The following is a 17,625-nucleotide window of genomic DNA, read 5'->3' on the forward strand; positions in this document are numbered from 1 at the left end:
TTCTTACTCAGAAGAAATGGGGTTACAAATTTAGGGGGGCTTTTTTCCTATTTCCCCTTGTGAAAATGAAAAATTTAGGGTAACACCAGCATTTTTGTGAAATTATTTTTTTTTTTTTTCATTTGTCCATCCAAATTTGAAGAATTTTCATTAAACACCTGTGGGGTGTTCTGGCTCACTATACTGCTTGTCACGTTCCGTGAGGGGTGTAGTTTCCAAAATGGGGTCACATGTGGTATTTCTTTTATTGCGTTTATGTCAGAACTGCTGTAAAATCAGCCACCCCTGTGCAAATCACCAATTTAGGCCTCAAATGTACATAGTGCGCTCTCACTCCTGAGCCTTGTTGTGCGTCCGCAGAACATTTTACACCCACATATGGGGTATTTCTGTACTCAGGAGAAATTGCGTTACAAATTTTGTGGGTCTTTTTTTCCTTTTAACACTTGTGAAAATAAAAAGTATGGGACAACACCAGCATGTTAGTGTACTTTTTTTTTTTTTTACACTAACAAGCTGGTGTAGCCCCCAACTTTTCCTTTTCATAAGGGGTAAAAGGAGAAAAAGCCCTGAAATTTGTAGTGCAATTTTTCCCGAGTACGGAAATACCCCATATGTGGCCCTTAACTGTTTCCTTGAAATACGACAGGGCTCCAAAGTAAGAGAGCACCATGCGCATTTGAGGACTACATTAGCGATTGCATAGGGGTGGACATAGGGGTATTCTACGCCAGTGATTCCCAAACAGGGTGCCTCCATCTGCTGCTAAACTCCCAGCATGCCTGGACAGTCAGTGGCTGTCCAGAAATGCTGGCAGTTGTTGTTTTTCGGGTACGTTCGCACTGGTGTGTTACAGTGAATTTCCCGGTGAAAAATTTGCCGCAGCCCAAACTTGAAGCAGGAAACTTACGGTAAACTTGCCCGTGTGAATGTACCCTGTACGTTCACATGGGGGGGCAAACCTCCAGCAGTTTCAAAACTACATCTCCCAGCATGTACTGACAGACCGTGCATGCTGGGAGTTTTAGTTTTGCAACAGCTGGAGGCCCACTGGTTGGAAAACCTTCAGTTAGGTTCTGTTATCTAACTCAGTATTTTTCAACCAGTGTGCCTCCAGCTGTTGAAAGACTGCAACTCCCAGCATGTACTGATCACCAAAGGGCATGCTGGGAGATGTAGCTATGCAACAGCTGGAGGTACGCAACTACAACTCCCAGCATGCCGAGACAGCTGTTTGGGCATGGCATGCTGAGATTTGCAGTTTTGCAACATCTGGAGGGCTACAGTTTTAGAGAACACTGCAAAGTGATCTCCAAACTGTGACCCTCCATATGTTGCAAAACTATACATTCCAGCATGCCCAGACAACAAACAGCTGTTTGGGCATGCTAGGAGTTGTAGTTTTGCAAGATCTGGAGGGATACAGATAGTGGTCTCAAACTGTAGCCCTCCATCTGTTGCAAAACTACATATTCCAGCATGCCCAAACAGCTGTCTGGGCATGCTGGGAGTTGTAGTTTTGCAACATCTGGAAACTATAGGTTGTAGACCACTGTCCTATACTTTACATTGCACGGAACCCTCAACATATGATGGTTTCAACAAACGATGGTCTGTTTGGAACGGATTACCATCGTATGTTGAGGGACCACTGTATAACACTTATAAAAAAAAATATACAAAAGCATTGGAATAATGACAAAGATTCTAAGTTGTCATCAATCTCATTTTACCAGTGTTATTGTTTGATTTACTTCTTTACTTCTACAGCCAACTGCAGTCATTAGTACATATGTCACTATTGTTCATTTATTAATATGTCGCTCTATCTTTTTGTTTTTTATATTTTTGCTGCAGCCGCTATGACAGCTCTGTTATTGTGTACATGGCTACCTCTTCTGTAAGTTCCATAGTGTTATGACAGCAGTGGTGATAGGTTGCCATTCCCACCCATGGCTGTATGGTGTCCATTGACTTCTTGCGTAGTGGTCTTGTGTTTTCTGTTAAATGGATTGTCCCACTAAGCAAAGTTGGTAAAATCAGATGTGTTTCCTAAATTCTGGCAAAAAGTTCTGGTTCTGTCTGAACTAGTTCTGTCCATACCTGTACTTCACCAGTAGCACAAAAATGTGTGTATAACACTGCATAAAGCTGCATTCCTACCAGGGTTTTGCAATACAGTTCCCGTATCAGGTTTTTGATGAAAAATGGATTCCTCAAAATCGGACCAAACTGTATGAAAACGTGTGTACAAATTTTAACCCATATACAGTTAAAAAAATATATATGGTTTGAAAAAATGATGTCAGGTTGCATCCTTTTTTTATAAGAAAAAAACGTGTACAATTTTAACTTTTCACTCCATTATGAATAAAGTTGCACTGGTTTGATTGAAATTCCAAGAAAAAAAATGTGCAAAGTCAAAAACCGTATGGTGAAAACCAGATGGAACCATATGCACATACAGTTCTGTACGGTTCCCATTGACTCCCATGTTAATAAAAACATACGGTTTCAATACGGTTTTTCAACCCGACCGAAAACCGTGGTAGGATATGGTTTTGGGTACGAGAAAAAAACGGACAAAACCATACAAGACACAAAATGGATGCAGCCGTGTGCATTGTTTGTCATACGGTTTACAATGGAGAGTCAATGCATACAGTTTTCAATACGGTTCTGTATGGTTTTCAAATTGAAAACGTATATGGGAACTGTATTGCAAAAATGTGGTGTGAATGCAGTATAACCCTTGTAGGTCACCATGGATGTATCAGTGAACTTTGGAGCTGTTTTTAAGGCAAAGTAAATTTCAAAGTTACAGCACCATGCATGGACATGGGTGAAGGGATGGTACCCGGTGGTAACTAACAGGTTCAATAAAAACACACTGCACTAGATAATTTTTTTTATGCCTTTTAAAATTCATATCCAAAAATAATCCTTTTTGGAGGAAGATGCCTGTCAGTGTTTATATGTTCACAGAGGTATCGGGAGAAGCAATTACTTTTTCCAAGTGATCTAACAATCAGGAGCAGCAACAGGTTTTGTGCCTGGAAAGTGAAGAAGCAATGACTCTTCACAAGCTGTGATAATGATTCCCATTTTGAGGCAAAGCAATAGGATTGGCATCCTGGAAAAACAAACAAAACAAAAGGGACACAAAACCCTCCATATTGCTTTTCCAATACCGGTGTAAAACATAAAAATCTGTCACATATCTTCCAAATAAACTGACAGAACAGATGCAGAACACTCTCTGCTGCTTTACTACAATTATTATGTATGTGGCTCCTACTTCTATCTGTGTTAGTCACTGCTTAGTGTCCCTCACAGAGATCTTCACCTAATACCTGCTATCTCTAAAATGTGCATAGGCTTTTATTGTGGATCTGATATTACCCCAATACTGCCTTCTGATTGGCTGGGAGAGCTGTTAGAAATGCATTATGGGGTTCCTTGAGGTCATGTGATCCTTCCTCCTTTTCCTTTCTGCTAGCAGGTTTTGCTGAAAGTACGGGTCCTAGCTAAAACAAACTTTTAGGCAAGTTGTTACTGAACTTAGTTTGCTTATCTCCAATTGTAAATATATAAATACATTTTGGAAATTTTGATTTTATGCAGTGCACAGTACAGTGAAACTGACATGTTCTCTTTATTCTATGGGTCAGTATGAATACAGCGATTCAAAATTTGTATAGTTTTTGTTTTCTTTTACTACTATTTTAAAAAAATTGTACCCCTATAACTTTTATTTTTCCATCTACTTGTATGAGGACATATTTTTTCGCTTTAAAACCTTTAGTTTCTATCAGTACAATTTTAGTAGAAGCTTTAAAAAAAAAAATTCCTGACTATCATTTGACCAAAAACCATCAATTCTGGCTTTTGGGATTTTTTTTTTTCCTTTATGCAGTTCTCAGTGTGGGATCAATAATGTTACATTGTTATTGTTTGGCTATTTACACACACTGCCATATATATTTATATTTGTTTTTCCATTTGTTTAGAATATTTTGAAATGTGAAAGGGGGTTGATTTGAATTTTTATTAGGGGATGAGCTTTTCTATATTTAAAAAAAAATATATATATACATTATATATATATATATATATATATATATATATATATATATATCAAATGTAAAAATGTCATGAACACTTTGAAAAATTTTGCATTTTTCTAAAGTTGAATCTTTCTACTTGTAAGGAAAATGGACATTTGAAAAAAATTATATATTGATTCACATATACAATATGTCTGCTTTATGTTTGCATCATAAAGTTAACATGTTTTAACTTTTTGAAGACATTTGGGGGCTTCAAAATATAGCAGCAGTTTTCAAAATTTTCACGAAAAATTCAAAATATGACTTTTTCAGGGACCAGCTAAGTTAAAAGTAGATTTGAGGGGCCTTTCTGTGAGAAATACCCCATACATGACCCCATTGTAGAAACTGCACCCATCAACGTATTCAAAATGACATACAGAAAGTTTGCTAACCCTTTAGAGAAAAATCTAAATCTCCATATTTACACTAACATATTCATTAGGGACGAGTGAATCGAATCTGACGAATCAGAATTTGTTACGAATTTCATGAAAAATTGGATTCATAACAAATCGCTTCATTAAACTACATTAAGTACAGTCCAGGCTCCAGCGCATCTAAAATGGCGGATGCACATGGGAAGATACTGGGCAAGGAATCCTGGGAAGGCGGGAACAAGGGTCGGCAGGATGACCCTGAATGACATTCAGCATGCAGCCTATCAGCAGCCAGTCACCCCTGTAATGTCACAGCCCTATATAATCGGCAGCCATATTGCGGCCAGTCACATCAGCATTCTATTAAAGAGAGAGGGGACAGACAGCAGTGTGAGTTGCACAGAAAAGCATTTTTACAGCAGCAATTCACCTCAAGCCCAAATCCAGCCTGGAAGCACTAATAGGGAAGGGAGTGAGGTTGAGAGAGAAAGTGCAAATTTTAGTGTAGTACACAGTGATTGTGTGCTGCAGCACTGGTGTGTACAACAACTGAAAAGCTAATAGTAGCCAGCCAGTTAGGATGAGCAGAGAACTAAAAGCATATTGTCCTCTATTAAGTGTAACCTGTGCGTACATCCAGGTGGTGTACCATTTTGTTCCTGTTAAATTCCTGAGGGCCTAGATACTGTGAAAGGCCAGCCAAAAGTACACACCTGCTGGTGTTGTAGACAAATACTGTTTTTAAGTGTGCTGGAGGGCATACCACATACATACATCTAAGTGGTGTACCATTTTGTTCTTGTTAAAGTCTTTTATTGCCTAGATACTGTCAAAGGCCAGCCAAAAGTACACACCTGCTGGTGTTTTAGACAAATATTGTTTTAAGCATACTGGAGCGCATTGTCCTCCCCTCATAAGTGCATACCACATACGTACATCTAAGTGGTTTACCATTAGAGTGGTGGTGTACTATTAGGCTAGTGGTGTACCATTAGGCTGCCATTTCACAGGGTTTTTAGGTTGAAATAGGGAGAGGTTCCTGTGTGGGGCCACCGTTTTTAGGATGAGTAACACTTGCCAAGAAGGGAATTATTAATGCAAGTGTAGAGCCTTACAGGGGAAGTTTTTACCCCCACCGGTTACAATGGACCATACATTGTTCCCTTCCACCTTTTAGAGGTCTTTGCATCACATCAATACTTGGTGGTGTAGGTGGCACATGATGTTTTTTCCCACCTTTCCTTTTGTTTGATTTCAAAACATTTTGGGGTACATATAGTTTATCCTAAGAATTTTATTAAAAGTTAAGTTTTACGTAATGCATATCCTCAATACTTACTTGTGCACACTACACTTTTACAAAAGAGACCATTTTCTTCTGCCTACCTGCCTCAGCTACTATTTTCATCCTGCCATCTGCCTGATGCCACAAATCTGATGCCAAGTACTCCTTTTTTCTCCCACCTTTGTCACCAGGTACAGGTATTGCCACCCACCGCCCCACTATGCGTGTCATTCAGCCACTATATGGTCTCCTCATGCTGCGGCCAACTACAGGCTGTGTCATTCAGCAACTATATGGTCTCCTCATGCTTCCACCACCTCCAGGCTTTGTCACTGTACCACCATGTGGTCTCCTCATGCTGCTGGAACATTAAATAAAACTTTTTAGGTTCATCTATTTCAAATCTTCAATTTAAATGTTAAAAAATGTATTTAATCTTTTCAATTGTGAAGCCCTATGGTCTTGTCAGGCTGTTGCCACCTCCAGGCTGTGTCATTCAGCTACTATATGGTCTCCTCATGCTGCCGCCAAATCCAGGCTGTATCATTCAGCCACCATATGGTCTCATCATGCTGCCAACACCTCCACGCTGTGTCATTCAGCCACTGTATGGTCTCCTCATGCTGCCGCCAAATCCAGGCTGTATCATTCAGCCACTATATGGTCTCATCATGCTGCCAACACCTCCACGCTGTGCCATTCAGCCACTATATGGTCTCATCATGCTGCCGCCAACTTCAGGCTGTGTCATTCATCCACTATGTGGTCTCCTCATGCTTCCGCCACCTCCAGGCTGTGTCATTGTACAACCATGTGGTCTCCGTAATGCTGTTGGCACATTAAATAAAACTTTTTAGGTTCATCTATTTGAAATCTTCAATTTAAATGTTGAAAAATATATTTAATCTTTTCAATTGTGAGGCCCTATGGTCTTGTTAGGCTGTTGCCACCTCCAGGCTGGGTCATTCAGCCACTATATGGTCTCCTCATGCTGCTGCCACCTCCACACTGTGTCATTCAGCCACTATATGGTCTCCTCATGCGGATGCCACCTCCAGGCTGTGTCATTCAGTCATAATATGGTCTCCTCATGCTGCCAACACCTCCAGGCTGTGCCATTCAGCCACTATATGGTCTCCTCATGCGGCCAACACCTCCACTCTGTGTCATTCAGCCACTATATGGTCTCCTCATGCTGCCAACACCTCCATGCTGTGTCATTCAGCCACTATATGGTCTCCTCATACTGATGCCACCTCCAGGCTCTGTCATTGTGCCACTCTGTAATAGTGATTCTAATAGCAACAACTCTGATCTGCAAGTCATATTGTATAACAGTATAATTTCACTAATCAAGCACAAACCCAAGTGGGCCGTAAAATAAAAAAATGTGATTTTTAACACTATAATGATAGTGTTACCCCAAATGTTTTATTTTCACATGGAGTAATAGGGAAGAAATACAAAATTTGTAGTGCAATTTTGCCTGAGAAAGAAAATACCCCATATGTGGATGTAAAGTGTTCTGCGGGCGCACTACAGGGCTCAGAATAGAAGGAGTGCCATTGGGCTTTTGGAGAGAGAAGTTTGTTGGAATTGAAGTTGGGAGCCATGTGAGTTTATTAAGCCTCCATTGTACAAGAACATCAGAAACCCCCTGACATGTGACACCATTTTGGAAACTACACCCTCAAGGGTTACATTGAGTACTTCCACCTCACAGGTTTTTTGAACAGTGTGCCATAAAAGTGAAAAATTGTATTTTCACACACAATTGCTTGTAATAACCCATTTTTTTTGTTTCACAAGTAGTAATAGGGAAAAAAAGCCCAACATAATTTGTAGCCCAATTTCTCCAGATTAAGTAATACCCCATATATGGCAGTAAAGCATTATGTGTGTGGAAAACAGGACTTAGGAGTGAGCCAGCACCAATGAGATTTGAGGCCTAAAGTGGGGATGTGCACTGCAATGCAAGAGGTTCTGGCATAAAATAAATAAATAAATAAATAAATAAAAAAACAGCAAGTAACCACAATTTGGAAACTACATCCCTCAAGGAAGGTAACAAGGGGTACAGTGTGTGCTTACACCTCATAGATTTTTTGAACTGTGGGCCGTAAAATGAAATATTTTATTTTTTACACTAAAATGCTGGGGTTACCCAATTTTTTACATTTCCACAAGGGGTAATGGGAGAAATTGGGTTACAAATTTTTGAGGGCTTTTTCTCCTGACTATGGAAACACATCCACATATGGGGCAACGTGTTGGACAGGCACGCAACAAGGCTCAGAAGTCATAGAGGTCAGTTTGTATTTGTGGCCTATGGCATATCAGTAGCTGACGGTTACATACATTCCGAGGAAAATACAAAAATGAAACACCCACATGTGACACCATTACAGAAAGTACCCACCCTGAGGAATGGGTATAGGGGTAAAGAGGACATTTTGAATGCACGGGTGTTTCCTAAATTTATTTTCCAGGAATGGATGAAGGGTAGCTTTTGAAAACTGCAATTTTCAACCTATACTCTGCTTCATCTTTCTGGGAACAACTAACATGTGACTCCGAATTGTCGCCTGGAAATACAACAGAGATCATGAGCGAGAACTCTTCGCATTTGAGGCCGATGTTTTTTACGGACCTAACAGTTACATTCAGAGGAAAATACAAGAAAGGAACACCCACATGTGAGAATATTACAAACAGTACACACCCTAGGGAAGGTGTATAGGGGTGAAGTGGAGATTTGGAACAGACGGGTGTTCCCTTCATTTATTTTCCAGGAATGGATGAAGGGTACTATGGGGGAAAGAAAATTGCAATTTTACTACTGATATGCCAATTATAGTCCCAGAATGATGACCAAGAGCATAGCCAAAAGTAAAAATAATTCATGCCCCAAAATATATGCTCTGAATCATCATTCTGGGAATGTGATGTGTGGGGCCGTCCCTATTCTGTTACCTCAAATGTGCACCTGCTCAGGTGGGGAGAGAGCGCTGCACATTTGAGGCAACTTGCAAACCCCCAATGCTGTTGACTCTGTGTCCCATGACCCATTTTTTTGGGGGGGAAAAGATATTATGAGGGGTATTGGGAAAGAGTTTTATTTGAAAGGGGGAGGATTGGGGGGATTGGGTTTAAAATTTGAAAAACAATGTACTCTGAACTGGTACATTAGGGTAACATTATGGGAAATTTAAATGAGGGAAAAGGATTAAAGATTTAGTGCTCCTTGGAAGTGGGAAACTCCCTGAAGCAATCTCCAATGGAGATGCCCGGATGACCGGGGTAAGTGTCACATTGAGTGGTGGTGTCCTTCCGAATCCCCCTCTTGCGACACACTGCATTTTTTCTTGGATCGTCCCTTCTTTCCAGTGTGGGGGTACTCACCTGGAAAGTGTGTGCGATCCGGGCACCCACATTTCCAGAGGTGATCTGGCCCGCTCTTTGGTGGTCACCAAAGATCAGGGCCTTTAGAACTTCCTCTTGGAACTGCAGGAATGTCCCTGTGTTGCCAGTGTGCTGGGACAATACAAAAAAGTTATGGATGGCAACCTGTACCATATAGACCTCAACTTTTTTGTACCATGCTAGTGTTTCTGCATGGCATTAAATGGCTTGAGGACTTGGTCAGAGAGGACTTGGCCCCATAAAAAGCTGGGGGCAGACTGCAGCGACACTGTAGGACCCGGGTCACGCAGCTAAAGTTGCTACAGACCCATGGACACCTGCAGTGATGGTGCGCTGGGAAAAAAATTTAAATTACTCTTAACCTGCCTAACCTAAAGCTGACCCAGGGGGCACATAAGCGGTGCCAAGGGCACTTATTGATTGCTGAGGGGCGAAGAAGCAGCACAGGGCTCCATCCTGTTCACCAGATAACACAAAATGGTGATCAGAATGGAGCAACATGCTCCTTACCCTCTTCCCCCTCCCCATACTGCTGTGATTAATGCGGTCGTTCCAACCGGCTAATCACAGCTGTGCTGGGAGGGTGGCAAAACTGACACCTCCCAGGACCGTACAGTGGCTGATTAGTGGTGTATAATACACCACTGGTCACCCTCCTTTTCTGGGTCATCGGGTCACATGTGACCCGAATGACCCGGAATTGCCACACTTCGCCGGTCTGAATTGTCAATCTGCGGTGATCGCTGATATGGGGGAGGTCTTGGGACCCCCCTCGGCGATGTGCCAGGATGCCTGCTGAATGATAACAGCAGGCATCCCGGTCCGGTTCCCGTCCGGCGAGCGTCAGGGACCAGAAATCCGCAGGGTCTGCGTCCTTAAGGATTCGGAAAACATGGCGTACCTGTACACACTGCGTCCTGAAGAGGTTAATAAGCAGTAATTGGACTGTTTACAGTAATCAATGCTAGACAATAGTAAAGCATTGATTAGTTAGATTTGTGCTCTACTAGTAGAGCCTGCCAGAGAATTACTAAGGCATACACAAAAGCCTATTAGAGGACTCTGAATGCCATAGTAACCAATCAGCCACCTACAATTGTGTTGCAGGGGTGCTGATGGAGAATCAGACACCAGCAGCACCTGTCACTTAACCTTTTAAATGCTGTGATCACTATTGATTGTGGCTTTTAAAGGGTAACTAATATCAGTCATTGACAGTGAGTTCTGGGTGCTAATAGCAGCTGTTACTCCCCATCTATGAAATGAGCTCCGCTCCCGAGCTTGCTTCATATGAAGTTAGAACATTGTCACTAGTGTTGAGCGAATTTTTCTAAATTGTTAGTTCAATTCGGCTCAGTCCAACACATTAAATAAACCCCAAATACATTTATAACCCTGCCTAACAGCTGTGAAGTCCTGTATAACACTGCTAATAAAGTATTTAGGTAGTTTTTAAGTGTTTTTAACCCCTTAAGGATTGGGGTTTTTTCGGTTTTTGCATTTTCGTTTTTTTGCTCCTTGCTTTAAAAAATCTGAACTCTTTCAATTTTGCACCAAAAAATCCATATGATGGCTTATTTTTTGCGCCACCAATTCTACTTTGTAATGACATCAGTCATTTTGCCCAAAAATGTAGGTGAAACAGAAAAAAAAATCATTGTGGGACAAATTTGAAAAAAAACAAAACGCCGTTTTGTAAATTTTGGGGGCTTCCGTTTCTACGTAGTACATTTTTCGGTAAAAATGACACCTGATATTTATTCTGTAGGTCCATACGGTTAAAATGATCCCCTACTTATATAGGTTTGATTTTGTTGTACTTCTGGAAAAAATCATAACTTCATGCAGGAAAATTAATACGTTTAAAATTGTCATTTCTGACCCCTATAACTTTTTTATTTTTCTGCGTATGGGGCGGTATGAGGGATAATTTTTTGCGCCGTGATCTGAAGTTTTTAACGGTACAATTCTTGCATTGATAGGACTTATTGATCGCTTTTTATTCATTTTTTTATGATATAAAAAGTGACCAAAAATGCACTATTTTGGACTTTGGAATTTTTTTGCGCGCACGCCAATGACCGTGCGGTTTAATTAACGATATATTTTTATAATTTGGACATTTCCGCACCCGGCGATACCATATATGTGTATTTTTATTTTTATTTACACTGTGTTTTTTTATTTATGGGAAAAGGGGGGTGATTCAAACTTTTAATAGGGAAGGGGTTAAATGATCTTTATTCACTTTTTTTTCCCACTTTTTTTGCAGTGTTATAGCTCCCATAGGGACCTATAACACTGCACACACTGATCTCTTATACTGATCATTGTTATCCCATAGGGACCTATAACACTGCACACACTGATCTTTCACATTGATCACTGGTTTCTCATAAGAAACCAGTGATCGATGATTCTGCCGCTTGACTGCTCATGCCTGGATCTCAGGCACTGAGCAGTCATTCGGCAATCAGACAGCGAGGAGGCAGGTAGGGACCCTCCTGCTGTCCTGTAAGCTGTTCGGGATGCCGCGATTTCACCGCGGCTATCCCGAACAGCCCACTGAGCTAACCGGCACACTTTCACTTTCGACGCGGCGTTCAACTTTGAACGCCGCGTCTAAAGGGTTAATAGCGCGCGGCACTGCGATCAATGCCGCGCGCTATTAGCCACTGGTCCCGGCCGTTGTTAGAGGCCTGGCCCGACCCGCTATGACGCGGGGCCACACCGTGGCCCCGCGTTATAGATTGGGAGTGGACACATGACGTTCCAGTACGGTTCAGTTAAGGTTCAGTTATGGCGACATGTGGTAACCAATGGTAATTAACAGGTTTTTGATTGTGCTGGAAGATTTTTTAAGCTTATTAACACTAAAATAAAGCGGTATTAAAATTCACACAGAGGTATCGGTAGCTGCAACAGCTTTTTCAAAGCATTCTAACAATTATCTCTTTTTTTCAAGTAGCAGCAATATTGGTGATGGTGTCTGAAAATAGAGAAGAACCTGACCAAAATTTGAAAATTTTGAAATTATGTTAGCAAATTTTGAAAAGATTTTTTCTAAAATTCAGGATTCTTTTGATGCTGATATGCTTGAAATCGAAGAAATTGTATACGGTCATGATGAAGTCAACATTTTTTAATTTAATAATTTGAAACAATCTTAAAAAAAATTCACAGATCCGCCGTAAATGGTTTCTCTGGACAAATTCAATGACAGTATTTTTTATTGTTTGTTCTTTTTTAATAAAATGGTCACTGAGGCTTGTGTGGAGGTGTTTTTTTCCCCCTTAATTATTTAAAGTGTGCATTTTTTTTTTTACTTATTACTTTTACCATGGTAATGGTCACTGTCTAATTGACACTAAATAAGACAGTAATCCCCATTTTTACCTCTCTTCTACACCAGAGGGGAGTACAGTCCAGTACCCAACAATCTGTTAATGGTAATAGGAGTGGCATCAGGCTGGTATTGTTCTGGCAAAGCCTAAAAAACATGGGCTTTCCCTTCCTGGTAATGCCTTGCTACTGCTTTACCATATCTAGCTAGTTGTGGAGAATAAGGGGATCACATATCATTTCATTTTATTTTTTATTTTTTTCATAAATAAATAATTAAAAAAAATTAAAAAGATGATATTGTGATACATCTGACAGCCTCAGAATGAGTCTCCAATGTGGCTGGGCAGTATGGAAAGGTAATCAAATGCTTGGCTGCATAGCTATAGGTGGAAAAAAGATGTTAAAGGGTTAAATAAGGTTCTGAAGACAAGATTGTTTAATGCTAAATTAAACACAAGAACAAGGGGACACAATCTGGTTATACGGGGAAGCAACATGAGAAGATATTATTTTTCTAAAGGAGAAGTAGATACTTTGAACAAATTTCCAGCAGATATAGTTGGTAAATCCACAGTATGTGACGGCGTTTCTATGGCTCACCCCGGTCTTCGCCCTATCTTCAATTAGTGCACATTGAATAGATGTGGCCCACTCAATGTCCTGCTCCCCAGTGTTACTTAGAGTAGGCTGAAACTCTCGCAATGTCCACAAACGGATCTCAAGGTCCTGCCCTGTTGTGGGACAGGGTAGAAGCGTGTCAGGCTTACCCTTACACAAGCTGTAAATCAGGTCAGTCCAGCTTTAAAGGGGTACTCTGCTGCTCAGCATTTGGAACAAACTGTTCCGAATGCTGGAGCTGGGAGCTTGTGATGTCAGCTTCTGCCCCCTCAATGCAAGTCTATGGGAGGGGGAGTGACAACCGTCATGCCCCCTCCCATAGACTTGCATTGAGGGGGCGGGGCGTGAATTCATGAGGGGCGGGGCTATTACATCACGAGCTCCCTGCGCTGGCTCCAGCATTCCAAACGCTGAGCAGCGCAGTACCCCTTTAAGTTCTCTTCACTGCTCACAAAGGCTTTCTTTCTACCAGCACTGTATAGGCTTTCTTTCTACCAGGCACTCTTTGAACCTGACCCTGACAGGCTGTTCCTCTGTATCCTCTGCCTGTTCTCTCTTGCTGAGCTCTCAACCAAGATAGCCACAAGTACCTTTCCAAAAGACTTCTCCTTCTCCAGCTTAAGTCACTGCTCACTTAATTTGTGTGTGCAGTCCTCCATATACTGGTCAGTTCATGTATTGCACAACAAAAATCCCAGAGGGTTACAGTAATGAATGGCCCAACTGGTAATTCCTATTCTCTGGAAAAGGACTTCCATATCACTCTTGTTAAACAAATGTGATCAGTAATACAAATAACACATTGGACACAAAATTTTTTTTAAAAATCGGGAAACCCTGGAAGATCTACAGAGGCTTTGATGTGATATAGAGATAAAATGTAGACCCAACCTCTGAGAGGCTTTTTATAGGACAGCGGGGAAGCACTTGTACGCCCTCTTGTGACAAAACCAGATGTTCAGAATGAGAGTGTATTCACACATTCAGCTTTTTAATTGCAATTAATAAATTCAAATAATATACAATAAATGGAGGACATGTACGAAGGTATAAAGGGAAGAATAAGACTTTAATTTTTTCTAATCCAATAAAAACCTGAACATATGAACACTCCCTGAGACATAACTACATGCCGAATCTTGCTGCAATCTCACATTTCGATCCGGGTGTATAAGTGAATTCATTAGATAGTCACAATGACCAGAGAAATAATAAGAATATATATTCTGTATTTCCATTTATAGAACTATATGAGTACAAACTAAGTGGTCTTCCCTCATAGCCATCTGATAAACCTCCATCAGAGGCATAGCCATAGAATTACCAACAGTCACTGTTACACTGTACAACATGTAACTGGACCTGAAGAAGAAGGTTTAACCTTTGAAACACGTTGTCCTTGTAAATTCTTGCCTCTTTGATATGAAATAAAGACGGTATTGATTTACATAACTACAAGTCTCCAGGAGTGCACCCCTAAGCCTGAAATTGGATCTTTTTCCCTGGTCACGAAGCTAACCCTACCAGGTTATGTTCTCACCAGCTGTTCTCCCAATCTTCCATCAGAGGCATAGCCATAGGATTCCCAACAGTCTCAGTTGCCACTTGAGGCCCAAAGATAGTGGGCCTATAGGCACTTGACACCACTTAAGATTAGCAATGCTCTTTATGATCCTGTTTAGTTCATATCCATACCAGGGACAGTGTAAATTGGGCAAGGTGGGCCAGAGAAATCTGCACCGATTAACTGCTGCAAATGTAAATTTCCCCCCAAAAAATTAGAGGCACAATATAATTTCATTCCTGCAGCCATTCTTGTCCCTTTAGCTTTTCCATCCTCACTTCACTACCTCAAATAGGGAGAGAAATAGGACTAGGAGGGGTCATCTAATGCAACTAGGTACCAGATACAAGCTGCTTAAAGGGGCACTCTGGTGGAAAAAACAATTAAAATCAACTGGTGCCAGAAAGTTAAACAGATTTGTAAATTACTTCTATTAAAAAAATCTTAATCCTTACAGTACTTATTAGCTGCTGAATACTACAGAGGAAATTCTCTTCTTTTTGGATTTATTTTCTGTCTGACCACAGTGCTCTCTGCTGACACCTCTGTCTGTGCCAGGAACTGTCCAGAACAACATGGGTTTGCTATGGCAATTTTCTCCTGCTCTGGAAAGTTCCTAAAATGGACAGAGATGTCAGCAGAGAGCACTGTGGACAGACAGAAAAGAAATCCAAAAATAAAAGCATTTCCTTTGTAGTATTCTGCAGCTAATAAATACTGGAAGGATTAAGATTTTTTTAAATAGAAGTAATTTACAAATCTGTTTAATTTTTTTGGCATCAGTTTATTTAAAAAATAAATAAATACATGTTTTCCTCCGGAGTACCCCTTTAAGCCTAATGCTGCAGAGGTTTGAGAGCCTTTTGAAATGTATTATTATGCTGGGCTCACACTTGTCTAATACAGATATATTTTCACATCCATATTATGGCCGCTAATCCCAACCTGGCCGCAGGTCTAATGACTCCAAACCGTGGTTGATAAAAAACAGGTCCATATCGGGCCAGTGTGAAACTAGCCTCATTGTTATAGTAGAATAGGGAGACCAAGCTGAACAATTGGATTTGGGGTCCAGAAGCCTTCCGTTATCTCTTGTATCTCAGTTGATCTGGTCACTTACACCGTCCAGTAGATAAAAGTCCCTTCCTGGATCTCTCTCTTCCAAATGAGACAAGTTTAAGTTTATTTAAAGCTTCTTTAAAGACTTGGTTCCTCAGTGTGTAAATAATAGGATTGAGCAGTGGGATCAGCATGGTGTAAATCAGAGACAAGACCTTACTCAGTGTTGGGGATTGTTCTTTTGTTGTAAACATATAAACAATGATTAATGTCCCATAAAGTATGGAGACCACAATGAGGTGGGTGCTACAGGTGGAGAAGGCTTTATGTCTTCCGGTATTGGATGGGATCTTCAGAATGGTGATGACAATGGACACATATGACACCACAATTATTATAAAAGGGCAAGATACATTTAAGATGCCAATGACGACAACCAGTTTATTAATAGTGGACGTATCAGAGCAGGAGAGCTGCATTATGGGTTCTAATTCACAGTAGAAATGGTCAATGATGTGAGGACCACAGAAATACAGATTACACATGAAAATCCCATACATCATCATCACCGTAAAAGCAACCAACCAAATGATGTTTACAGATATCAAACAAAATTTCCGAGTCATGATGGAGTGATAGTGGAGGGGGTTACAGATGGCCAGATACCGATCATAAGACATCACCGACAGCAGAAGACACTCTGAGGCCTCTGACATTACAAAGATAGAAAACTGTGTGATGCAGCCGATGAGGGTCATAGAGCTCCCTCCATACAGTACAGTGTGAAGAAGGACGGGGACAATATCTGTGGTCACCAGGAGGTCACACAACGAGATCTGTGTAATGTAGAAGTACATAGGAGACTGAAGAGTTTTACTAACCAAATATAAGGCCATGACTAGAAGGTTTCCTGAAACGGTCCCACAGTATATTAGAAACAGTAGAGAGAAGATTAGGATATGGAGGTTTTCAATATTTGAGAATCCCAGAAGATTTACATTGGTGATGTTATTTTTTAGTAGAGCCTGAAAAAAATTGAGAAATTCAGAAGTTACCAATTGTGCAAAATAATTATAGTTTAAGATTATATGTGGGGAAATTCTTCACAAAGCAAATCTAGAAAAATCTAAAAGAAAAATGTGTAAAGGCTGGAGGTGGAGAAGCGCATCCGCTGGACCTGTGTGGATGATGGCGTGGGCCCTACCAGGGAGAGGAGTCTGAGGGGCCGCTGGTATTCACAGGAGCTCTCCGCAAAGCGGGATGGACTTGCTGCGGCCGGCGGCACCCAGGTCGTTATCCTTGATACGACTCGTCCACACAGGCTGCCAAGGTGAAACGTGGCCCAGGAAGGATGAGACAATTCGTGGTCAGGACAGCCAGGAGGTCAGGGCTGGCGGCACTGTAGCAAGGTCAGGTCACGTAGCAAGAGGTCAGAATACAGGCATTATTATGCTTCCTTTAACTTACTAAGCAATAGAAATCCTTAGCTCACTCACCTCAGCTTTGCTTTGTTGGATGTCCATGTGTGTGTTCATCTGATATAATATTTAGTCAGATTCTTTAGAATTAAAAAAGAGAGAGAGAATTAATAAATACATTCATGTAGCTTTAGAGTCCGGACAGCATCACAGGCATTTTATAATGTATCTGGATCTGGTCATGTAACAGCTGCGTTTATACAATGTCTTACACCAGATGAATCAGGAGAGGGATCCTCAGCCGTCCTCTGAGCCCCTGCTAGATGCTTCTCTACTGGGACATAATTATTGCGGAGTTTGTTTTTATTTATATAATATTTATTAATAATTACAAAAGCAGAAATATTAAAAATACAGTAATAAA

The 17,625-nt window shown here is 40.9% G+C and overlaps 1 protein-coding gene across 1 annotated transcript; it reads right to left on the bottom strand.

The window, feature by feature from the left end:
* Positions 1 to 3,079: 3,079 nt before the first annotated feature.
* Positions 3,080 to 17,306, bottom strand: LOC130366715 (olfactory receptor 10C1-like). Its single transcript, XM_056569036.1, has 4 exons — positions 17,280 to 17,306; positions 15,845 to 16,808; positions 13,143 to 13,273; positions 3,080 to 3,133 (listed from the first exon to the last, which is right to left on the bottom strand). The coding sequence occupies exons 1-4, from the start codon at positions 17,304 to 17,306 to the stop codon at positions 3,080 to 3,082; spliced, it is 1,176 nt and encodes a 391-aa protein (XP_056425011.1).
* Positions 17,307 to 17,625: the final 319 nt, after the last annotated feature.

The sequence above is a fragment of the Hyla sarda genome, chromosome 4 (genome assembly GCF_029499605.1).
Source record: "Hyla sarda isolate aHylSar1 chromosome 4, aHylSar1.hap1, whole genome shotgun sequence".
NCBI lineage: Eukaryota > Metazoa > Chordata > Amphibia > Anura > Hylidae > Hyla > Hyla sarda.

Excerpts from the sequence above, each read along its gene's own strand:
- LOC130366715 (XM_056569036.1), bottom strand. The coding sequence starts at position 17,306 with ATGGACATCCAACAAAGCAAAGCTGAG. Across the intron at positions 13,274-15,844 it reads ACTTTTATCTACTGGACGGT|GGCAGGACCTTGAGATCCGT; the intron begins GTAAGTGACCAG and ends GTCCCACAACAG. Across the intron at positions 3,134-13,142 it reads AAGATAGGGCGAAGACCGGG|GATGCCAATCCTATTGCTTT; the intron begins GTGAGCCATAGA and ends TTGTTTTTCCAG.